At 34.5% G+C, this 25,923-nt stretch overlaps 2 protein-coding genes across 2 annotated transcripts; both read right to left on the bottom strand.

The window, feature by feature from the left end:
• Positions 1 to 3,801: 3,801 nt before the first annotated feature.
• On the bottom strand, positions 3,802 to 4,300 carry LOC139996503 (uncharacterized). Its single transcript, XM_074112153.1, has 2 exons — positions 4,160 to 4,300; positions 3,802 to 4,085 (listed from the first exon to the last, which is right to left on the bottom strand). The coding sequence occupies exons 1-2, from the start codon at positions 4,262 to 4,264 to the stop codon at positions 3,864 to 3,866; spliced, it is 327 nt and encodes a 108-aa protein (XP_073968254.1). The 5' UTR covers positions 4,265 to 4,300; the 3' UTR covers positions 3,802 to 3,863.
• Positions 4,301 to 8,877: 4,577 nt separating this feature from the next.
• LOC139996495 (probable ATP-dependent RNA helicase Dbp73D) lies at positions 8,878 to 11,612 on the bottom strand. Its single transcript, XM_072020865.1, has 6 exons — positions 11,513 to 11,612; positions 10,602 to 11,335; positions 10,143 to 10,355; positions 9,847 to 10,057; positions 9,298 to 9,732; positions 8,878 to 9,217 (listed from the first exon to the last, which is right to left on the bottom strand). Exons 1-6 carry the CDS (start codon positions 11,533 to 11,535, stop codon positions 8,878 to 8,880), a joined length of 1,956 nt encoding a protein of 651 aa, XP_071876966.1. The 5' UTR covers positions 11,536 to 11,612.
• Between the last annotated feature and the right edge of the window lie 14,311 nt (positions 11,613 to 25,923).

Genomic DNA, 25,923 nt, shown 5'->3' with positions numbered 1-25,923 from the left:
TTGCCCTCTTTTTCTCTGTCTTATCTGCTCATGATTATTGTTTTCCAAATTTTATATACTTTACTTTTCTTGTCGAATATTCTCCACCAACGGTTACTCAAGGATGGCGTTGGGAAAACAACCCGCTTTTCCCGGGTTTTATCGCAATGAGCAATAACCCCAAGAAACGTTATGACGGTTCCTTAGGATTGTAGCGGATGATGTATAAATGTTTGGAATAATAAAATGACAAGAGCGATTGCTGTTGCAACCGTCGAAATGTATTTCGAATAAATTAATTAAATAACTGATAGCGTCGATAGACGTTCGTACAAAGTATGTAACAAGATGCAATAAATCGCTCGCGGATAACTCTATAATAACTCGTAGATACTCGCACGTCTCGATAATCGCTCACAATAGATAACTCGTAATAGATCGCTCGCGATCGTGTCCGCTTATCTACACTGGGGAGTTGAAAGATTCAAATTTGATTTGGAACGACGGTTGCCCTCAGCGGCGACATTGTTTTTGCCTGAGGATAATCACGCGCTAATTTTGTATGTCAAGGCGGTATCCTCAATCCGAGGCACAACAACAACGTGAGTCGCTCACGCTTCGTTTCGTCCTATAATTCATGAGTCGCCACAGGATTATTATGAGCTTCAGTTGATACGTCTTGACAGCTTGTAGCCATCTTGATCGAGAAGTAGATTATGGTTTATGACAAGATTATGCGTGTAACAGCTGTTATTATTTGCCGCCAAACTCATCCCACACACTCTTTAACTTATTGTATATTCCTCGTGTGGGTCGAGGGACTTCGGAAGTTTTCTCTATTTCATTTCTCAGACTGCGCCGCCATATACTTTACAAGGAAAAGGAGGAAATTTACAAGTGGAAAAATTCAAATGTACGTTTTGTTTGTAATTTCGTTGAAAATTAAGATCAATATTTTCTAAAAATTGTGATATAATTTTATTATACTTTCAGACTTGTATGTTCAGATGCAATAGGAAGGGGTGTAGATATTCCAAATGTACGGTTAGTCATAAGTTCAGTTATAAGGTTAGTCATATCTTCGCAAGCATATTAACGATTATATCCATAGAGCAGGAAGAACAGGACGCGTAGGTGAATCCGGCACTGCTATAACCATTCTGACACCCAAACAAGTCAAAATATTTAAGCATATGTTGAATAATGCGCATAAAGTAATACCATGTGTTGAAAAAATCGAACTAAGTGGTATTATAAATGAAATCGATTATTTTCATCATATTGATACTTGCTCTTGAAATAGAAAAACAGAACTTATTACGTGCAGAAGCTGTTAAATAAAATATAATTTAACTGAAAATTTTTACCTATAACTGAAAAAAATTGTCTAATAAATCAAAACCTTTTTCGAACCTATAGAATCCACTGAGTGATCCTTGTAGTAAGTATCCTATTCCAAACACGAGTCCGAATACAGAATTGCTCCAATATCTCTAGTTTTCAATAACAAGAATTTTTATAAAAACACGCAATTTGGTTGATGGCCAATATTTAAAAGTGCGCAAAACAATAGCAGATTGATTTAGTTTTAAATAGAGATAATTTTTCTGATATCGATATAAGGAATTGTTAAATGTTATAGTTTCAAGTGATTGTAAATTGTCATAGAAGCATAAAAGGAGTCCATGTGCGCAATTTCTATGTATTATTTTTCGGAAAAGTTCTTTATCTAAGACGAATTTTTTATACTGTATTCAATTCTATAGACATTTCTGGAGAAGGAGCCGCCCAGAAAAGATGTTAGAACTGTTTTTAATTCGTACAGGTCGAAAAACAGACGTAAACAGACGTGTATGTCAAATGTACGTTTTGTTTATAATTTCGTTGAAAATTAAGATCAATATTTTCTAAAAATTGTGATATAATTGTATTATACTTTCAGACTTGTATGTTCAGATGCAATAGCAAGGGGTGTAGATATTCCAAATGTACAAGTCATATCTTATGATCTTCCGAAACATATCGACGATAATATTCACGGAGATCACGACTGTTTGTCGCCAAGTCCTCTGTCCAGATCGGAGCTCCGTAGAGGAGCTTTGCTCGCACCACGCTGGCGTACAACCTACGCACGCCGACACCGGGCTCGCCTAGCCGAGACAGCAAACGTCCTTAGGCGTTCACCGTCGCCTCGGCCGACGGTATTATACGCTCGAAGTGAACGCCGAATGTCCAGTAGCTGTCGAGAGTTAGGCCCAAATATCTCATACTGGTCCCGACCCTGATCTCTGCCCCCACCAACTTCAGGCGATAGTCCGCCGGAGGCGTCCCGTAATCGGCCTTCCGGCAAAACCACATCGCCTCGGACTTCTCGGGGGATACTTCCAGCCCCAACCCTTTGTTCGCGGCAACCGCGTAGGCCACCGCCAGTTCCGCCAGACGGACGGTCCTGCTCCATGTTGATCCCCATACCAGCACCAACGTGTAGTCGGCGTATCTCGTCAGCGCCGCACGGCCCCCTCGACGAGGGTGCGGACACGGCCGATGCCATCGGCCGTAGATCGTCCCTTCCGGAAGCCAAAGTGGCTGTCGTGTAGCCCGGGTGGCTGCCAGCCTGGTCCAACAGACGCACAGGCCGGAAGGCGGAAGGCGGAAGGCGGAAGGCGGAAGGCGAGTCCGGGGAACGTCCATAAAAAGGGGAATTCACCCCGTGACAGACATCTGTCAGAGTTCTCAGCCTTGGGGCCAAGACTAAACATTCTAAGGGCACATACGGATGGTTGCCATAGGTTGATGCATCATTCACAGTATGTTGAGGTAGTCTGAGGAGCCGCTGTAAATCTTGGGGTTTAGTTAACTAACGTCCTTCAGATTGGCAAGCGGCCTTTGTTTTATCAGCCCGCATACCTGTCGCCTGTTGTGGGAGGATTTCCTCGACGAATCCGAGGACCTCGTGCCCGTAGGCACAACCCATCATACTTTTGCTCGGCAGCGTCGTCGTGACGGAAAGGCATTCTCTTGCTTGCAGTCTCATTAGCCAGAGACCTGGTGTGTCTGTACGATCGGTGAAGAGTGAATCGAGCGATCAGTGTATCACGAGGAGTGAGTCGAGTCCGACTTTGACTTTAAAGCAAAATATATCTGTTATCCCGTGAACCGTGAATTCGTTATATCGAATTTACGTCGTTACTGTGGTATCCTCGGGCATAAAATAGCGGAGTGCCGTACGAGAATGAAAATCGAGAGTCAATGTTTGTAATAAAACCGCCGAAAATAAAATCGATATTAACGAAGTCGACACCGAGGTGCTCGGTGATGATAAAGACCGATTGATTTCCATTCTCGAAGAATTTAACAGTTCGTTTATTACGGGGTTCCCGCGTACACGCGTAAATACGGGACAGTTAGAAATACGTTTGATCGATCCTAACATCACCGTACAAAGAAGCCCCTATAGACTTAGCGAGGCAGAGCAAAGAATAGTACGTGAGCGAATAAGCGAATTAATTAGGGCAAAAATCGTAAGGTCTAGTAACTCACCGTTCGCGAGCCCTATGTTACTCGTAAAGAAGAAGGACGGCTCGGATAGGTTGTGCGTAGATTTCCGAGAGCTAAATAAAAATACGGTCGCGGACCGGTATCCCCTACCTCTTATTGGGGACCAAATCGCGAGATTGCAAAAGGCGAGATACTTCGTTAGCCTGGACATGGCCAGCGGGTTCCATCAAATCCCCATTCATCCCAATTCGACAGAATATACAGCGTTTGTCAAAGGTAGGAAATATAGTTACATCAATTACAAAGCTGATCTTCCTGTAGTTGTTTCCCATATTTTATTCGATGCAAATGAAGTTCATGGATGAACAACAAACGTTGATAAAAATTTATAACGTTTTAAAAAGTGTATCTTTTTGTTCGGGGTGAGTTTTTGCAATGGCTCTTTGAATTCGTCTTGAAATTATCCTAGCTGTCGGCTTCATAATAGGACGTCCTTTAAAACCCACGGGTCTCTGATTTTTCTCTTCCTTCAATTTCAAAAGTTGCTTCGCGCGTCTTGCTCGGAGTAATTTACTCTTTACGGCAGGTGTAGTCTTTGGGAGCTTGATCTGTAAATGTGAAATATTTTCGTTAGAATCTGTATGCATTAAACGAATATTATTCAATTTAACGTTAAACTTACTCCACGCTTCTCTGCTAGAGCAAGATCTTTCTGTTCCTGACGTTTCTTTGCTGTCAAAATTGCTGCACGTTTCAGAACAGCTGCATATGGATTGAGACGTAACATAGCACGCGTGTTGGTCAATGGGTTCAAGAATTTGAATGATCAAGAATTTGCAATAACCCAGCGTAAGAAAAGTTATCACTACGTTTTCGAGCGGAAAATGAACGAGTGAGATTTTTCCGAAGAAAGTAGCTCCAAACGCGATGATACGAAACGGACGAGCAATAGTAACACGGCGACGAAATATCGTACATACTCTCTCAGCATATTTTTTTTTCGACCTCTACGAATTAAAAACAGTTCTAACATCTTTTCTGGGCGGTTCTTTCTCCAGAAATGTCTATAGAATTGCATACAGTATAACAAATAGTCTTAGATAAAGAACTTTTCAGAAAAATAATACATAGAAATTGCGCACATGGACTCCTTTTATGCTTCGTGTTACGTATTTATTTGTTCTAAGTCAAGTTGAGATCGAAATTGGTAGTTGCTGCCACCAGAAATAGTCCAAGGACTATTTCAAATTTTTATTTATTTCAAACGTTACGGGTAGCGTCGACTAGAGTTTGGTGCTACTGGCGAAAACCGATTCCACTTTTCGGCTAACCTGCTATGTGCAGGGATACTAGCACGGGAGAGGATTAAAGCTGGTTGAAAGTAGTTTAACAATATCTAATGATTTATTCAAATCTTGCTCGATTTTGATATTGACAATTGACTGACAGATATAAAATTCTTCGGTTGACAAAATGATAACTCTTTGAACGGTAATATTGTTATTCGATAGACGAAGGATAATTATTATACTGACTTCTCTGAGTCGCTACATTTATTTATATCTGTCGGAGATGGAAAAGCGTCGGGGTCCTTCCTTTGAAAATGTTTGGGAAGATCTCCAACGTTTGTTCAACTGACGACTTTGTTTACAATTCAAATTGTCTCAATATCATTATGAAAACATAATTAGATAAACATAGATAAATTTTCGCAAGATATAGCTTTTAGAGGCTTTAACTGCCTTTCACTTCAAATACTGTAAACATGGTTTCAAATTGCAAATCGGTTATTGGTATGTTTATTTAGATTTGTGTATAGAGTGGTTTCTTGTTCTCGTTACGGTTCGTGCGGAGCGCGGGACGTGACACTTCGATGACAATTTACAATCACTTGAAACTATAACATTTAACAATTCTTTATATCGATATCAGAAAAATTATCTCTATTTAAAACTAAATCAATCTGCTAACGTTTTACGCACTTTTAAACATTAGCTATCAACCAATTCGCGTGTTTTTATAAAAATTCTTGTTATTGAAAACTAGAGATAATAGAGCAATTCTGTATTCGGCCTTGTGTTTGGAATAGGATACTTACTACAAGGATCACTCAGTGGATTCTATAGGTTCGAAAAAGGTTTTGATGTATTAGACAATTCTTTCAGTTATAGGTAAAAATTTTCAGTTAAATTATATTTTATTTAATAGCTTCTGCACGTAATAAGTTCTGTTTTTCTATTTCAAGAGCATGTTTTAATTTATCAATATGACTCAAATAATCGATGTCATTTATAATACCACTTAGTTCGATTTTTTCAACACGTGGTATTACTTTATGCGCATTATTCAACATATGCTTAAATATTTTGACTTGTTTGGGTGTCAGAATGGATATAGCAGTACCGCATTTACCAGCGTGTCCTGTTCTTCCTGTTCTCTGGATATAACCGTTAATATGCTTAGGAAGATCATAACTTATGACTAACTGTACATTTGGAATATCTATACCCCTTGCTATTGCATCTGAACATACAAGTCTGAAAGTATAATAAAATTATATCACAATTTTTAGATAGATAGATAGATGGCTTTAATCTACTCATTGTATGCAATGTTTAATTAAAGAAACAAAACTGATTTGAAATAATGTTCATTAACAACATTAATTGTAATTAGAATTTAACATTATTTATTAACAAAACACGATAAAGTATCGAAACTAGAATGTAAATATTTCAATTTGCTATAAATAACTTGTATATTCGTACCACTGCCCGTAGGAGCAGATACACACGTATCCCTTAACCACCATTTTTGTTGCCTATCTTTATTACACTTCGATAGCCAAGATACCATACTAGCTTGAACAGGAAATAATTTATTAATCCCGTTAGCTCTTAAAGCTTCAATAAGCTTAGAATCTAAAATTGAATTCATGTCTTCCAAGGTTGGACCACTATTTAAATCAATAGATATGACTTCTGGATTAGCCAACCATTCTGGCAGAGTTCTCTTAACTTCACGCTCCCTTCGCTTATTTTTTACACCCAGAATTATGAAATCACTATTCTGTCCTGATATTTTTTCTTGTGTTTCATTCGGGTCTGATGATTTATTAGGTATTTCATTATCCTGATTATCTGTATTTTCACTTTGCAATGTTTTATCTGCAGTTTTAATTGTTTCATTAGAACTTCCTTCGCTATATTTCCTCTTCTTTTTATTCTTTCTAAGCTCTGAAACATGTACTTTTGCCTTTCCATTAACGTCACTCGATATACTATTTTCATTCAAATTAATATTTTCCATTGAACATTTATTCAGATTTTCTGCTTTTTCCTTATTCTTTTTATAATTCGATTCTTGTGCATTTTGAGAACTACTTTCCTGTATTTGATGATTAGTTTTAATAGCTCTTTCTACTTTACGTTCTTCTATTCTTTTTAATAATTCAGACAAATAATTCCTTTCATCTTTCGTTTCTTCTTTTTCACCCTCGTATCTATCAACAAATAGAATATGTATATTAATAATAAATATTCTATCTATTAGAACTAAAAACTCGAGTACGATTAATATAATAGAATATCTATTTATATAGTTTAATTGACTAAATTTATTATTCGGTGATTAAGTTTATTAACACACATGTATGATATTTTTGGACATTTTGACATACCTGTTTATCACAAATAAACTCATTTTGTTTGCAATTTTACTCACGTGTTATACACGTGTTTTACAGGTTATATTCTAACGTGTACTACCTATTCCACGGTTGTATACACGACTGTAACCTATATTAACCTATGCGCACTAACGCCACTCTAGACTTTAAAACCGGATGTGAATGTGTACGTTGTCACGATCGCGATCATCTTGTGGTATTATTTAAATAGATATATATTTACTTATGCATATATGTATATAAATAAATAAATATACATCTTCAAAAAGGCAAATTTAAAAATGGTATTATTTTAAACTTGTATTTCATTAAACTTTAACTATGTGTATTTACTATGTGTAAGAATAAACTTAATAATATTTCATCATTATTACGTGCGTACATTCATATAATGTTTAGAAACAATTAATTTCAAAAATATGATTGAAATATATATTAAAATTACATATTACTAATATTAAAATCGTCTGCTTAAATTAGCCAAACTACTTCTCAAGAATGTAATTGAAAGTAATTTGTAATTTCAAATTTGTTACAAGCTTACATACGTTGCTTACATAGGTAAGATACCAACAGAAATTACACATGTATATAGTAGCAGGTAACAGTAATACGATAAACGACTATATTTAACAAATTTCAAATAAATATCGTTTTAGTAAGTTAAATCACATAATTTTTAACCGTTTTAGTGTCTACAAAAAATTATTAATCAACTTTGTTAAACATCTCAATAATCATTTAATAAAAAGACATACAAAAGACATTCGTACAGTAATTAATTAATTTCAACAATTAATTTCTGTTTCTCTATTTCAAGAGCATGTTTTAATTTATCAATATGATTAAAATAATCGATTTCATTTATAATACCACTCAGTTCGATTTTTTCAACACGTGGTATTACTTTATGCGCATTGTTCAACATACGCTTAAATATTTTAACTTGTTTGGGTGTCAGAATGGATATAGCAGTGCCGGATTTACCTGCGCGTCCTGTTCTGCCTGTTCTGTGGATATAACCGTTAATATACTTAGAAAGATCGTAACTTATGACTAACCGTACATTTGGAATATCTACACCTCTTGCTAATGCATCTGAACATACAAGTCTGAAAGTATAATAAAATTATATCACAATTTTTAGAAAATATTGATATTAATTTTCAACGAAATTATAAACAAAACGTACATTTGCAATACGCGTCTGTTTACGTCTGTTTTTCGACCTGTACGAATTAAAAACAGTTCTAACATCTTTTTTGGGCGGCTCTTTCTCCAGAAATGTCTATAGAATTGAATACAGTATAAAAAATTCGTCTTAGATAAAGAACTTTTCCGAAAAATAATACATAGAAATTGCGCACATGGACTCCTTTTATGCTTCGATGACAATTTACAATCACTTGAAACTATAACATTTAACAATTCTTTATATCGATATCAGAAAAATTATCTCTATTTAAAATTAAATCAATCTGCTAACGTTTTACGCACTTTTAAACATTAGCTATCAACCAATTCGCGTGTTTTTATAAAAATTCTTGTTATTGAAAACTAGAGATAATAGAGCAATTCTGTATTCGGCCTCGTGTTTGGAATAGGATACTTACTACAAGGATCACTCAGTGGATTCTATAGGTTCGAAAAAGGTTTTGATTTATTAGACAATTTTTTCAGTTATAGGTAAAAATTTTCAGTTAAATTATATTTTATTTAACAGCTTTTGCACGTAATAAGTTCTGTTTTTCTATTTCAAGAGCAAGTTTTAATTTATCAATATGATGAAAATAATCGATTTCATTTATAATACCACTTAGTTCGATTTTTTCAACACGTGGTATTACTTTATGCGCATTGTTCAACATACGCTTAAATATTTTAACCTGTTTTGGTGTCAGAATGGTTATAGCAGTGCCGGATTTACCCGCGCGTCCTGTTCTTCCTGCTCTATGGATATAGCCGTTAATATGCTTGGGAAGATCATAACTTATGACTAACCGTACATTTGGAATATCTACACCCCTTGCTATTGCATCTGAACATACAAGTCTGAAAGTATAATAAAATTATATCACAATTTTTAGAAAATATTGATCTTAATTTTCAACGAAATTATAAACAAAACGTACATTTGAATTTTTCCACTTGTAAATTTCGTGAGTATATCCTCACGTTCTTTTGATGCAAGTTGTGCAGAAAGTTCTCCAACCACTATATTCTTTTTAGATAAGAGTGATTGAAGTAAAATAGTTAGTCTATGAGCAGTTCCTCCAGAATTTGTGAATACTAATACTTTAAAAGTGATATCATTCTTCATTATTAACTGATATAACGCGACTGGTTTATATTCTGCATCACATTCTATTGCTTCTTCTTTTAATTCTTCCGGGCTTGTATAACGCCCTATAAAATTAACCGCTTCTTTATCTAAATTTACATCATCGTCCTTGCCCGTCACCAAAACAGACGTAAATAATATTGGGTGAAAGAGTCCAAGCCGATTAAGTTTTTCGGGATCTTGTGACAATGTTGCACTGAATAATAACTTTTGTGCTGGAATTTTACTGTTTAAAAATGAATGCATTACTATAAATTTAATATCAGATAATACAACTTTATATTAATACATATCATCTTGGTAAATGATAACTGTAACTAAATTGTAACTAAAAACTAACCTAGAACGTAAGTTGGAAAGTGTTAATCGTGGAGTTTGATAATGAGGCTCGGGGATATACTCCAACCAGTCAGCAGCTGTATCTGCTTCATCGATTACAAGAAATCTCATATCATCCAATGAAAATCCCGAAGTTTTTAATATGTGGTCTTTTAACCGTCCAGGCGTGGCAACCACTATATCCACTAGAGAGATATATTCCCCTCTATCATCTGAAATATAAAAATTATAGAGAATATTTTGTATTTTATAAATAATGTAAATAAAACCTTCTTCTTAAACTTTATAAACACATACTCTCTTTTCGAATATTTCTTTGTTCTTCGTGAAATGTTGATGCGCCGGAAAGTAAAGCAACTCTTAAATTTGTATGCGAAGTATACGTAAGCATCACTTTATACACTTGCATAGCTAATTCTTGTACGGGTGCAACAACTAAACAGCGTACCTTCGGAACTATACGAAATTGTAATGCCTGGACAATTGGTAGAACATACGCTAGAGTTTTACCTAAAGAGAGAATAATTTCTTAAATTATTTTTTTTCACGACAGAAAGTAATTTTTTAAATACGGAGCTTTAATCTATTCGTTGCATGCAATGTTTAATTAAATAAAGAAAACTGACTTGAAACAATATTCATTAACAACATTAATTGTAATTAGAATTTAACATTACTTATTAACAAAACACGATAAAGTATCGAAACTAGAATGTAAATATTTCAATTTGCTATAAATAACTTGTATATTCGTACCACTGCCCGTAGGAGCAGATACACACGTATCCCTTAACCACCATTTTTGTTGCCCATCTTCATTACACTTCGTTAGCCAAGATACCATACTAGCTTGAACAGGAAATAATTTATTAATCCCGTTAGCTCTTAAAACTTCAATAAGCTTAGAATCTAAAATCGAATTCATGTCTTCCAAGGTTGGACCACTATTTAAATCAATAGATATGACTTCTGGATTAGCCAACCATTCTGGCAGAATTCTCTTAACTTCACGCTTCCTTCGCTTATTATTTACACCCAGAATTATGAAATCACTATTCTGTCCTGATATTTTTTCTTTTGTTTCATTCGGGTCTGATGATTTATTAGGTATTTCATTATCCTGATTATCTGTATTTTCACTTTGCAATGTTTTATCTGCAGTTTTAATTGTTTCATTAGAACTTCCTTCGCTATATTTCCTCTTCTTTTTATTCTTTCTAAGCTCTGAAACATGTACTTTTGCCTTTCCATTAACGTCACTCGATATACTATTTTCATTCAAATTAATATTTTCCATTGAACATTTATTCAGATTTTCTGCTTTTTCCTTATTCTTTTTATAATTCGATTCTTGTGCATTTTGAGAACTACTTTCCTGTATTTGATGATTAGTTTTAATAGCTCTTTCTACTTTACGTTCTTCTATTCTTTTTAATAATTCAGACAAATAATTCCTTTCATCTTTCGTTTCTTCTTTTTCACCCTCGTATCTATCAACAAATAGAATATGTATATTAATAATAAATATTCTATCTATTAGAACTAAAAACTCGAGTACGATTAATATAATAGAATATCTATTTATATAGTTTAATTGACTAAATTTATTATTCGGTGATTAAGTTTATTAACACACATGTATGATATTTTTGGACATTTTTACATACCTGTTTATCACAAATAAACTCATTTTGTTTGCAATTTTACTCACGTGTTATACACGTGTTTTACAGGTTATATTCTAACGTGTACTACCTATTCCACGGTTGTATACACGACTGTAACCTATATTAACCTATGCGTACTAACGCCACTCTAGACTTTAAAACCGGATGTGAATGTGTACGTTGTCACGATCGCGATCATCTTGTGGTATTATTTAAATAGATATATATTTACTTATGCATATATGTATATAAATAAATAAATATACATCTTCAAAAAGGCAAATTTAAAAATGGTATTATTTTAAACTTGTATTTCATTAAACTTTAACTATGTGTATTTACTATGTGTAAGAATAAACTTAATAATATTTCATCATTATTACGTGCGTACATTCATATAATGTTTAGAAACAATTAATTTCAAAAATATGATTGAAATATATATTAAAATTACATATTACTAATATTAAAATCGTCTGCTTAAATTAGCCAAACTACTTCTCAAGTATATAATTGAAAGTAATTTGTAATTTCAAATTTGTTAGAAGCTTACATACGTTGCTTACATAGGTAAGATACCAACAGAAATTACACATGTATATAGTAGCAGGTAACAGTAATACGATAAACGACTATATTTAACAAATTTCAAATGAATATCGTTTTAGTAAGTTAAATCACATAATTTTTAACCGTTTTAGTGTCTACAAAAAATTATTAATCAACTTTGTTAAACATCTCAATAATCTTTTCATAAAAAACATCGTTTATTAACAAAATTTTAACAAATAGAAAATATGTGCATATTCTCACAAGATTGCAGAATGAGAATTAAGAAAAAAGCTGCTCAAAACGCTCTAAGACTAACTCTGAGCTAGGTCAGCTGCAAATTTTCCTCACGAGCAAGTCGTCGTGACGATTACGAAAAGGATAAAATAATATTTAAATTATAAAATAAAAATTATAATTCTCCAAAAAAGAATTTTACAAAAAGCGGACTTCGCTGATGATATTTTGTCCCAAATTGGTCGAATACGGGAAACAAACAGTAACTTATTTGAATGTTACAATCGAACAATTTGAATTTGCTAAATCCCCGACAACTATTCACCTCTTAGGTCATTAATGTTATGTTATGTTACTGTTGAAGTAAATACTTCAAGAAAAACTCTACATCTTTATTCATGTATATCCGTGACCTGGAGACCGCTATTACGCAGGAATAGAATTTAGTGAAACAAAACATTCTAAACAAGGAGAGGTCTATATTATTATGCCCTTGAATATAGATTATGTTTTGGGTTACAAGATCTAGGAACAAAGGAAGTAATAAATAGATTTCTATTTATGTCCCTTTTAGCCTTTAGCTAGAGTTATAACGAAACTTTTTGGGTAACGTCCTTTTGCTACAAAAATAATACATGAACGTGCTTCTTATCGATTCTATTGTGTTGTAACACTATGAGAGTGGGGGTTTGGATCTGCATAAATTTATACATTATACTTATAATTATACCTTTATTTATTTAAATATATTTTTCTATTACAAATTCATCCACTCGTTTTTCAATCAGTCAACCTAAAAAATTATGACGTCCTACTATAGTAGCTCACTCTACCAGCTCATTCGCTCACCGTTTGAACTAAATAATCTTTTTCATTTATCTTGCTTCACACGTTTTTTGCCCTCGCAACGTTTTATAATAGTATTAACAATATACAGACAGAATATACAGTCTTTGTTTTTTATACGCCAGTGTCAGCTATCGATTGTTGCTTTTCGTTAAAATAAATATACCATTATTAGATGCTCTTTTTAACACGACGATCCGTATCCTTATAATTTTTTAGAATCTTCAACTTCAATATGTCGTTTCAAAATAGAAAACTAAGAGCAATTTGAAATCTACCCCAATTTTTTCTCCAGGTTCCTTCCTTTATGTCGGTGGATCAGTTCTTCAAATAGTTGATAGTTCGTTTTTCCTTGCAGGTTTGCTAGCGCCTTGCAATTTTTTGATCTGTTTCTTCCCATTATGTTTCTTTTGCCTTCTTCTTCCCTATGACTGCACCTTGTTCTTTTTTTGTCTTCCCATTTGTTAGTCATGCTCTATATGTCTACATTCATGATGTCTAATTGTCTCGAGTTCGGTGTGTTGTATCGTATCGTATCCCAGTTTTATATCTCCTGCTAATTGTCTATTGTTTCAGATCGTAGTCTGTCTTTGCACGTGATATTCTGTCATCAGCATATTTAAGTTTATCCAGTTACTTTATCATATTGGTCCTTTTTAGGTCGGGCTAGTGTGTCTGCATTATCATATCATCTTTTTCTTCTGGGTTCGGTTCTCTATTAAAAGCCAATATATTCTGTGTTACCTGGCTTTTGGCTATCTGATAGCCAGAACGTAGAAAAATTTGGAGAAAAAATATTGCAAATACTGTTTTAAATATTCGTTGTTCTACAATTCAAATAAAAACTATCTTAAATAGACGGTAAAATTCTGCCAAATAAAGGATTTTAATTTTGATAATGCTTTTATTTCACGAGCAGAGGAAAATGCATTATGCATATCCAACAGCTTGTACTGTTGAGTTATGTGAGGTTGGGTTGGATGGTATGCGCCATACTCAATAAGAACCTTTTTTCCTTTCCTAGCCCTCATAAGGTACATGACGACCAACACCGGAACCAACATGGGTATTACTTAAGGGTTGGTCTTTTTATTTGTTCGTACTTCGGTAATCACCGTGTGAGAAAAACAGTATTTCCCCCTTTTTACTATCATCCTTTCTTAGAATGTTCTCAAATTTCCCTCTAGTAGGTTTACTCGTCGGCTATCTTACTTATCTATTTAAACCAGCCAATTGCTTCTACTCGTGTTATATATGTCCAGTCTTCATCTGTGAATTTTGATTATTTTAAGTCAGTATGTCTATTCTTCTTCCTCTTTTAATTACTTGCTGCCTTTTATTCTTAAAAATGCGTTTAAATTTCCCTCAAGTTAAACTTTCTGCTGGCTATCTTCCTTTTCTACTTGTTCGGCCAATCAGCGCACTTATTCGGCGAACCAATTGGTCGCTTTTCTTGAATTTCCGCAGGCCATTCAGCGCGCATCGTTAGTTAAGTGGCGCCACCGCCATCGCTCCGTGCGCATGCTCCTGATCAATCTCACCAAGGTAGCCGCTTATTGCTCGTGTATTCATGATTACATCGCATCAGTTACATCCTCAACGTCGTCGTTTCTACACGTCCCTACATTGTCAGTCATCACCTGTGAGTTTTTATTATATTAATTATATTATTACTTTTATTATTTTAAGTCGGTATGATCGTTCTTTCTCATTATTGCATTCTTTGTTGTTTCGTTTTCTGGATTTATGTGATGTTGGCAGTTTTCATATATTTGCTCAGGACTTTTCATACCCAACAACCTTATCAACAATATTTTTGGCTGTAAGAGTTTCTCCTATCTGATTTTTCAATGTCGCTTTTTCCGCAGCCCACTTAGGACTGTTAAATAAGGCGTGTTTCGCGTTATCCGGTCCTTTATTGCAATCTCAACATCCTCCGCTAATACCATTATTCATACGTTTGCGTTATTTTAATAATCTAAAACATAAAATAAAATATTTTAACTTTGCGTTAAATATTATTTCATATATTTCTTGACGACGAAAATAGATTGGGGAAAGAGATGATATTAAAATGCAAGAAACCATAATATTGAAAATAAATTTAGTTTCCTCTTTTAGTATGGCTATTTGCATGTAACATAGTGCATCGTTCAATGTTTTCGTCACTTAGGCTACTCCTTCGCTGGCACAGAATCAATCCAGCGAAGCTAAGCGATCTTTCACCTGCGATAGACGACGAAATAGGTGTTTTATATTTTAAGAATAATTGTTTCATGTATCTGTATTTTGTGATATTTTGAATTCGTGGGACGTTATCGTCTGAGTTTTTCAACGATTCTAATTATGCAGTGTTAATTATACACTGTCAACACTAAACTCGTTGTTTTCCCATTAATGAAAAGAAATCGTCTAGTTTTACTGTATCTTATACTTTGCTTTGCGAAAGTGGAGAGGATTGATTTCATACATCTTTTAAAGTTTTCAACATTGTTTCTTCGATATAATTACGTCTATTTTCTATCATGGATGACTAACAATCGCAAATACGTAATCAGATGTGCTCTAAGTCTTCAGTTTTCAAAAAATCGTAAAAATGAGAAAACCGAGTTCTTAAACTTGATATTAGATGATATTGAGGTTGGCAATATTTCAAAGCTTGTGTATATTGTCTAGGCCTCCGATATCTTGAAAACTATGTTCTATCTATGTAAAATCTATGGAAAAATATCACCCCTATAAGCTTTGCCCTCTTGCAATTTATCCAAGGCGTACGCGATTGATCCAAATATTTATTCTTATCTATATGTCGGATTAAAGCTATGATTATGGGTAGTCACTGGAATTAGCCATCGTTGTTCTACAATCGAGGTAACGTTGATTAGCACAAGTGTGACTATCACAGAATCGACAAGTAACCGCGGTGATTAGACGCCTTGGCAATGGTGTTAGTTTCGGTAACGAATCCGCGGTCAACGGGATAGTAAAGGTACTTTTCTCCAAAGTCTGAACCTGACCCTTGGTTAAAATAAAACGTAACAATATTCACTGATCGTAAAGACGTTTTTTTCGCCGATGAGATCGCACGAGAGTGAGTTTTTCGTCGCGATGATGCTGCAGCGGAAAACTATGATGGGGTGTGTCTAAGGGCACGAGATCATCGGATTCGTCGAGGAAAACCTTTGCTCGGAAAGCGAGGGAAATAGATGTTGCTGTTAATTGGTTAATTTCTATGTTGGTGGTTAGAGAAAGATGCTAGTCGCCCTTGAGAGAAAGTTGCTGGCAGGAAGCGTCGTTCGTGAGAAAAGCAGATTTCCCTTACCTTCTCGTAGTGGAGTTAAGGACTGTTAGTATCCGGCAAGTATCCGTTTATTTCGTTTATATACGGCTTTTTTCTTGCTATTCAAACATTAAATCCATTGCGTCTCGTTATTCTGCCTACTGTTTCTGCACTGGCTTGTTTCCTAGTTTCATGGCCAATCTCTATGGCCTATTTCCTCCTTTTCTGTAATAATTCGAGGTGGCTTTTTCTTTATATTTTTTAATAATATTCGCAACTGTGCTCTTTTTCGTTATTAATAATTGTGCAATTTCACGATAATTTTTATCTTTTTCTCTATGATAAATAACAAGATGTCTTTTATCGAAACTACTATTCTGACTTTTCGTTGCATGTTAGAATTCAGACACTAACACTTCGCAATATAGCTTTGTACTGAGATAGAATTATATTCTAGCAGTTTCTATACGAAACAAATCTATTTTCCACTTTGAATGGTTTTTAAGAACTACTAAATTACATTAATGTGACGTGAAAATGTTATTGTTAGAATGGAATTGTTATATATTTTCAATCTACAATAAATAGTTTATCTTTTAGTAAAATAAAGAATGTAATATCTAAATTATTCTCTTACAAACATCAATTACAAATAAATACGCAAATTAAAGATTAACGGTAGTTATCTCTGATAAATAATCTGGCAGACACGAAATATTTACTTGGACAAATTCTCTGTGTTCGTTGCTTAGGCTACGCTATTTTATAATTTGACTTTTTGAAATTTGAATGGATGTGGCGTACACGACACTCCACTGAATTATCGATGTGTACGTACCAATCGAATATTTTACACTATGTATGTATAAAAAAAAGACAGTATGAAAAGTTCATCGTCGGATGCGATAATGTTCAAGTAGTACACAGAAAAATTTACATTACATTGGGAGAAAATAGTCTAACAAGTTTATACTTTCCACATAATAGAAAATTTCAAAGATGAGCGAAAAATATTCTGCCACTGAGAAGGAAATATCGGAGAAAGAAAGTTTAATTAAAATTAGCAATTCTGTTTTTCAGAGATTAACGTCAGGTAGATAGTTGATATTATACGTATGAATAATTTACTTAATTTTTAAGAATTTCATTTCATACCTCAGTTTGTGTGTACGTGGAACAGAGACGCACGCGCCTGTTATATATCTTTTTATATATATAATAACATATCATATTATTATTATCCTATTATTTTTAGAGTAAGGTTAATTTTTATTCTTTTCTAGTGTAATTATTCGTTGTTGTTAGAGATCAAATGTGCACATTTATAGCAAGCTGTTTGCTGTGTACACATTTAAGAAAACAAATTATTTGTTAATTTAACTATAAATTAGAATATGTTAGATATAGTGTAATTACATTATTATTATTTAAAAATGTATAGTACAAACTATAAGTTATAATATAGTTAATATATCAATATATTATTTTTGTTTGTTTTCTTCTATACCTGTATGAATAAAGAAATAAATCACATCACGTGTGTATTACATTTTATTTTTTTATACAATATTTATGTATGTTATGTATAAAATATATTCAAGTATATTGTATGCGTGATATGAAAAATATATATATAATATAAAAAAGAAGTCATTATAGACATGATATAGTTAGAATCAAGTCTTCAAGAAATTACTCTAACTAATTAATTGCAGTATCGTTTTATCAATCGAACGTCATCATCATCGAGGCTTTGAAACTTGTAAAAAAATTAAATAATATTATTAAGCATTAATAATAAAATAATAGTGCATAACTCCGATGTAAGAAAATGAATTGCTTTGTACGTCTACAAAATTTTCTTACATACAATAAATAGGGCTATTCTGAGTAACTCTCTTTATGTATAATCCGAGTCAATTATAACAATTCTACGTAGCACAATATAAAAAATACTTCACGTTTAGTAAAAAAAATATTCATCCTTCGAGCTTTTTAAAAAATGGCTGTCTCTTTGTTGGGAAAATCACTAAATAATCACTCACAAAGCGGTCGATCTCACCGATTTCAACGAAATATGTTGTCAAGGTCAAAATTCTGAACAACTTTCATTACATTTCTGTCGCGCCTAATGAAACAGCTTGCGAATTCGATGCATAAAGGATCGTGATTCGTTAGGTTGGAAAGTTATGGAAGTGTTCGTGTCTTTTCCTTTCTTCCCTTTCCTTCAAACATATTGCTTCGCTCTTACAATTTATCTATTAGCTTTATAATTACCACGCTATTATTAATAAATTGGTACATGCGTAATGACAATCAAATTTTCGGCACAAACCCATATTTCTCACGTTAACTGTAAAATTTCCTGTATGATAATTATTCAGTTCTATTTAATAATCAGTAACAATCGATCATATATGTAACTGTGTATATCAGAAGGTAAAATTTTTATAGCTGAAAATTTTATAATTTTAACCCTGAAAATCGACGTTATGTTCTCTCGCGTATCGCAGAATGTAGATCCTGATACGAGTTTAGATCAAACATTCCTCATTCGAAATCAAATCATTCACGGAGGGAATATTGTACATCAATATGGCAACGTCATGCGTTATCATGGTATTATTTAAAAGAACTTTTTATTTTGATGATTTTCCTTATGTACAATTTCAAGTCAATTACATATATATAAATTCTACAAATTATATCATATAACGAGTACAAAAGACTGGCTAAAACATCGCTATTACGAAATTCAACCTAGTATTGAATGCGATTCTAAATTCCCTGGAATATTCCAGAATGCTTTAGTATTATCGAATTATACGAGAGGCCTTGGTATACATTTGACAATCTTAAGGACAACGCCGTCCATTGCGCATTGAGTAGTTCAATCTGTTTTCGTGCAAAAAATACTGATCTGCATCGTCAGTACGATGAATTATCTAATAAACGTTATGGACCGTTACTGTTCTCGATTATGGAATTCCCAATACACCAAAGGTGTAGTCTAGAAGCATTTAGGTCAATGGCAGAAAAACAAAAATTGTTCAGAATGTAACATTCTTTTAAACTCGATACTAGGTTTACAGTAGCGGAAATAATAATACGACAGAGCCTCGATTATCCCAACCAATTCTGTTTGGAATGTTCGAAAGTAAGAAAAAGTATTGTTACGCCGACTTGCACGACAATATAATAATATCAGTAATATCAGCTCAGAAACACAGTTTCCACGCTTATGTACAGCGCAAGCTTAGGCGAAGCTATCGCTCGAACGAACTGAGGTGATAGGACGTGTAGGGTGCCAAAGAAATACTCGGCGTTTTATTTAACAATGCGTTTGTTAATTCGACTTAATTCTTTACAACTCTCGACTCGCCGCTCGTGCGGATGACTATTTATTCACAACTCTTGCCGAGAACTGCCGCAATCGCCACTCTTCACTTACGACTCGTCTCTTAATCTCTTCATCCGAGTTCCGAGGAACTTTCAGAGAACTGAAAAAATTAAAGTAGAGTGTTACTTGGGTGTGCAGTGCGCGTAGCGAGTGTGTAGTAGTATTTATATCGTAGGCATTTACAAAATATATACATTTTCGCTACGATGCGACGACGGCAACAGCACGAAAGCGCGACGTTCGTACGGCGAAAGATATCTCAATAGGACTATGCCCAGGGCAAAGATATTTTGCAAAATAGACAAACGATTGCGGGTACTGATACGTTGAAACTTGCTGGATCTGGCGGACGGTCCAGATGTGGGAGTGCAGATACTGCACCGTATTCGCCCGAAACAATGGCGGTGCGTGCGCGATCGTTCCGTGGACACTCGTGAACGGGACAATATCAGTTTACGTCTCTGAATACCATGATATTCTTTTTACCACTTGTAAGAAATAGGTTTGCAGCCCTGCTCCTTTCGTTCGTGTAAGGGTATTTTTATCGATTTTTAATTGACAAAAATTAAGAAACAATTTTTTTATTCTTAATTTTCGTTTTACGTCAGCTTCAAGAATCACTTCTTAAATTTCCTGGCGCTTCATCAATAGCACGCTATGTACGATAAAAAGAACCATGTTATAGCACTTCTCAGGCATGCACTTTTTAAAGCTTACTACTTCTATTTCACAAGTTAACTAATCCCTTATTTGCTTTTAAACAATCTGACACCTTTAATTAGTATATAATATACATGAATAAATGATATTGCTTATCATATAAAAGGTCGACGAGAAAAGAGGGTATGTCAATTTCAACGAATTTTGAATTTAACATGTTTTCATATATTTCTGTGTGTGCTCTTTATCACTAGTTAATTCGAATAAAATTGTCGTGTACAACGTATTTTTCATTTATTACCGTTTCCTCAGTTATACATTACTCGTAATTACAAGTAAAACTGGAAAATGATGCAGAATGAAACGAAGAACGAAATGTCTTATCTTAATGGAATACTTATGAGAAAATATAAAATTGTGACATTACATATTGAAAAATAAATTTTCGTTGTCTGAAAAGTGCTATAACATGGTTCTTTTTATCGTAGGCCTCTCATTTCATTTGAATCATAATATCAAATGCCACTTTTAAGAGAATATCAACAAGCTGCTAACAAAATCGTTTGCTTTCATGGAAATCATTGCATGCTGCTGTTGATAGAAATATGAAAGGTGTACGTAGAAGCAAGAAAGGAAGTTACTTGGAAGCGTTTGAAAGGAAATATCAGTTTTGATTCTTTAAAATAAATATAAAAACACATCGTACGTACAATATTATTAAGATTGCCAAGAAATTTTTTATGAAATTGAAGTATATTATAAAACAAATAATAATAGGTAAATATTTGTTAACAACACATATGTATATTATAAGTAAATTATTTATTTTAGATCGACACCGAAGTTGAATAAGATGGTTCCTATTTGCTGTTGAGAGCAATTTTTTGTTAATAAAAGATTAACATATATAACAAACAAATTCATTTCTAGGACAGAAAAGTGCGTGCATAGAACTTCGAAGTTTGATATGTACCAAATATATAAGTGGTAAAAAAAGTTATTCAGCTTTACCTAGTTTTTCTTTCTTTTTTTTTATCTATTGGTAAACACAAGATTTGGCAAATAAACTTTTTTTTTGAAATAATAATTATATATAGAAATGGTATTTCAAATACATATTTTAATATTAACTCATACAAATATTATTATGAAATGAGTATTTCATTGAAAGATAAGATAAAAGTATTTCAAATAATAGTATTTCCATCAATTTCTATTTCAAATAATGGTGTTTCAAATAGTAATACCGCTATTTTTATTCGAGTAATACTTTTAATACTAAGCACCCTTCATATCTAACATGCAAGTATACTTTTATCCACAATATAATACTTCTAACTGAAAATATCAGACAGAAACAATTTATATATATCGCTGAATTACTTTGTTTGCTTAAATAGAATATATTTTTCAAACGTAGTATCTTATAAAGAATTTCGTTGAGATGCTAATATTAGCCGTGCAAAACTAAATAAACGTTTCACAGACAAACGTTTGTAGAGGATGGTATTGCGATATTATATTTTAGAAATGTACTTTTAACTAGGGTAGCTTTTTAGAATTAGATTTTTAATGTGATATTTCCTAAGATTTTCAAGTGACGTAGTATTATTATTGAAATGTACAAGTAGTTTCATTTCGAGCAAGTGCATACTATTATTTCTGTGGTGGAAGTGTAGAGGATTGATAAAACAGAAACGAGAGCTTGCTGTTGCAACCCGCCAAATATACTTGAAATAAATGAAATAAATATAGACAATGCCCAAAGTCGCTCGTACAAACGTATTCGCAAAGACAGTGTATAATCTCTCGCAGATATTAATCGGTAACTCGTGAAACTCGTATAATAACTGTTAATAACTGATTCGCTCGCGATCGCGTCCGTTTATTTATACTGTTCGGGGGAGAGTCGGAAAATTCAAATTCATCTTTGTTTGACGGTTGCACGTAGCGGCGACATTGATACTCTGAGACAAAACAACAACATGATTTAGATTTTCCTCTAATCTGTGTGGCATTACATTTCTAACATAAGATACACATAGAGCATCGAGAAAATTGAGAAATTGTTCCTTATTAGTCACAAACGCTTATTAGAGTAAAACCGCAGGGTCTCCGTATTCTCGGGTGTCACCTCCTCCAGCACCAACCTTCGAATCATGGTGACCACGCGCGCCACCGCCACCTCTGCCAGATGGGCGATCCTTCCCCACGCACATCTGCAGACAAGCACCAACGTATCACCCACATAACAAGTTATGCCGCCTTCAAGAGCATTGACTCCCACAGCACCGTCAGGTCGCAGAGGAGCGGCCTCAACACCTGTCCCTGTGGGACCCTGCGGTGCACGGCCCTCATCTCTGCCGTTTTGTCCCGACCGGTGATATAATAGACCGGTCCCGGTGGTACGCCCGGACAACGTTCCGCAGATACAGGGCCATTTGTGTGATACTCCAGGGCCTCCCCTATCGTACCCCAAGGAACGCGTCGATCGTATACCGCCACTTCCTGACGCCGTACTGGCCCTCCTGCAGTCTAGACATTCTCCGGGCTAAGTGTGTCTAAAGGCAGACTGCGATTACTCTTTCGGGCTACTTGTTTGCCTCGTCCAGCAAACACACAGACTGGAAAGTCGAGCGCGAATTCGGAGGTGTGTGGGATGAGTTTAGCGGCAAGTAATAACAGCTGTTGTTGTAAAGGAACCGTCATAACGTTTCTTGGGGTTATTGCTCATTGCGATAAAACACGGGAAAAGCGGGTTGTTTTCCCAACTCCATCCTTGAGTAACCGTTGGTGGAGAACATTCGGCAAGAAAAGTAAAGCATATAAAATTTGGAAAACAATAATCATGAGCAGACAAGGCAGAGAAAAAGAGGGCAAGAGTAACATAACATACATATGAATAGAAGAAAATGTTAGAAAGTCACATTTAATCTTATAGTGATCAACTTAGCGTCGAACAAATGATGACAGCGATTACGGAAAACATTGAATCTGACAGCAAATAGGGATAACCCTGAAGCAATGCTGTACAGTAATGTCAGAGTTGTCTCATGGCCTAATAAAAAGTGGAGGCTTTGAGTGGGTATGGCGCGGGCTACTGGGTATGCGTAATTGCATGTTCCCCTCTTATAAAAATATTCCAGAAATCTTTAGAAATGTGACGCAAACATTACGAGAGAAAAACGCTGAGTATCGTACCAGCTCGAAGCAGAAAAGAGGTAGAAAGTAGTATGTGAGAACTAATCCCAAGAACAAACACAAAATATACATGCGAGGAAGTAGGAAAAATCGGACACCAAGTAAGAACAATTAATAATATAACCAGATACGATACAAAACAGCCATTGCTACTGTTTCTAATAGAAATCGAACCCAAAACCAATAACAAAAATGTCTTCGATATTACAAAAATCCTAAACACAATAGGAACAATTGAGCCACCACATTATAAAAAGGACATATCGCAATGCATACGGAGTCAACGATACGGACGCACAAATAATTGCAACAGAATCCCGGCGTGTATCAAATGTGCGGAAAACCACGTAGTAACAAACTGCCCGTACATAGGAAAAATAGACGAAGTAAAATAACTGTAATGGAAACCATGCAGATTTCCACCGCTTCGAAGCGGAACAAATAGCAACTATCACTCACAACAGGAAATTACAGAATCAGAAACAAATGTACAATACGTATCAAACACTAACCATAAAGATATCAACATCTTTGGTAGCTGAAATTATGCACAAGTAACTAACCAAACGACCAACACAACAACAATAGCGACGTTACAGAAATCAAGGAACTTCTCAAACAATGCATCAGAAACGCTGAATTGCTAAGAAAAATGATAAGCGAGCAAATACTCGGTACTCGGACAACAAACACAATAAATTAGTCATGCTACTACTTACAAACACGTTAAATAAAAAATAAAAATGAACACGTTGGAAATAGCAGTTTGGAAGTCTACAACAACGGGCCCTCGAAACTAAAACATTTCTGTATACAAAAATATTGTCATATTACTTGTTTCGGAAACACATTTCACTTCAAAAAGCTACACGAAAATGCGATATTATACCATCTACGATACCAAATATCCCCCAGGAAAAGTACACGGAAGCGCCGGAGTGATAATAAGGGACGATATCAAACACATATGGGGCTCAAGAATTAACATACCTCGAGCTAGAACACTAGGAAAATATATTAGAACTAGTAATCTCAACGTATTATCCACAGGAAGACCAAGATACTGGCCGAAAGATCTAAACAAAACTCCCGACTTGCTAGATTTTGCAGTTATCAAAGGACTAAACGCAAATAAATTAAACATAACACCCAGTCTCGAGCTTATCTCCGATCATACTCCAGATCATACTAATTTAGAATCGCTTTGCAATAAAACCACCAAATATTTCACTAAAAACACCCGAACACATTGAACAGGCAGTAACAACATTGACAGAAATTATACAAGAAGCAAACAATAGGCAAACAAAAATAATTTCAACAGACATCCTTGACAAAATCAGAGAAAACAGAAAAGCGAAAACAAAATGTCAAAAACATAGGACACGTGAAAACAAAATAACATGTGAACAAGCTTGCAAAGGAGATAAAAAGTAAAATAAAAGATCATAATAATAACGAATTCTCAAAATTCATAAAAATAAAAATAAAAACAAAGGAGCCGATGAAACTAATGCCAGCAATCAGAAAAGCAGACTAGAGCAAGCTGCAGAATTCTCCAACCATCTTTGTAATACATTTACTCCATATAATACTGTTACATATTACTCCGTACAATGATTGTTAACAACAGAAAAATCAAATGTCCTTGAGGCAAAGATGCGCAAAATACTAGTAGCTCGACTGACAAGCACCGCGCCATACCTAATACACAGCTCAAGGAATTAGGATCATAATGGAGAAAACAAAAAACAATAAAGCACCAGGAATCGATCTAATCCGTGGTAAAATCTTGAAAGACCTTCCCCCAAAACCAGTACAATTAATGACAATAATATTCAATGAAATTTTAAGAATACAATATTTTCCTAATCTACTAGCACAGATCGTAATGTTACCTAAGCCAGGCAAAGACCCACACCAAACAGCATCTTACGGACCAATATCATCACTTCCAGTGTTTCTCCAAATACTGTAATACACGATCGCTTAAAATCAACAACAGAGAAAGAAAAACTAGTACCAGATCACCAATCTGGATTCAGAGACAAACACTCCACGATAGAGCAAATGCACAGGCTCGTCAACGAAGTTTTACTAGCAATAGAAAAGACACGATACTGTACAGTCCTCTTCGTGCACATCGAGAAAGCTTTTGGCAAAGTGAACCACGAAAGCCTCTTACAAACAAGAAAAAAACATTTCCTGGAATAAATCCACCACTTACTCGAATCATAC

The sequence above is a fragment of the Bombus fervidus genome, chromosome 18 (assembly GCF_041682495.2).
Source record: "Bombus fervidus isolate BK054 chromosome 18, iyBomFerv1, whole genome shotgun sequence".
NCBI lineage: Eukaryota > Metazoa > Arthropoda > Insecta > Hymenoptera > Apidae > Bombus > Bombus fervidus.
This window is presented reverse-complemented; position numbering and strand designations above follow the sequence as displayed.

Bases quoted from the DNA above. Each gene is read 5' to 3' on its own strand.
- LOC139996503 (XM_074112153.1), bottom strand. From the start codon at position 4,264: ATGTTACGTCTCAATCCATATGCAGCTGTTCTGAAACGTGCAGCAATT. The intron at 4,086-4,159 runs GTAAGTTTAACG...TCACATTTACAG, and splicing joins CTCTAGCAGAGAAGCGTGGA to ATCAAGCTCCCAAAGACTAC.
- LOC139996495 (XM_072020865.1), bottom strand. From the start codon at position 11,535: ATGAGTTTATTTGTGATAAACAG. The intron at 10,356-10,601 runs GTACGAATATAC...TTCTCTCTTTAG, and splicing joins ATCTGCTCCTACGGGCAGTG to GTAAAACTCTAGCGTATGTT. The intron at 10,058-10,142 runs GTATGTGTTTAT...TTTATATTTCAG, and splicing joins AAGAAATATTCGAAAAGAGA to ATGATAGAGGGGAATATATC.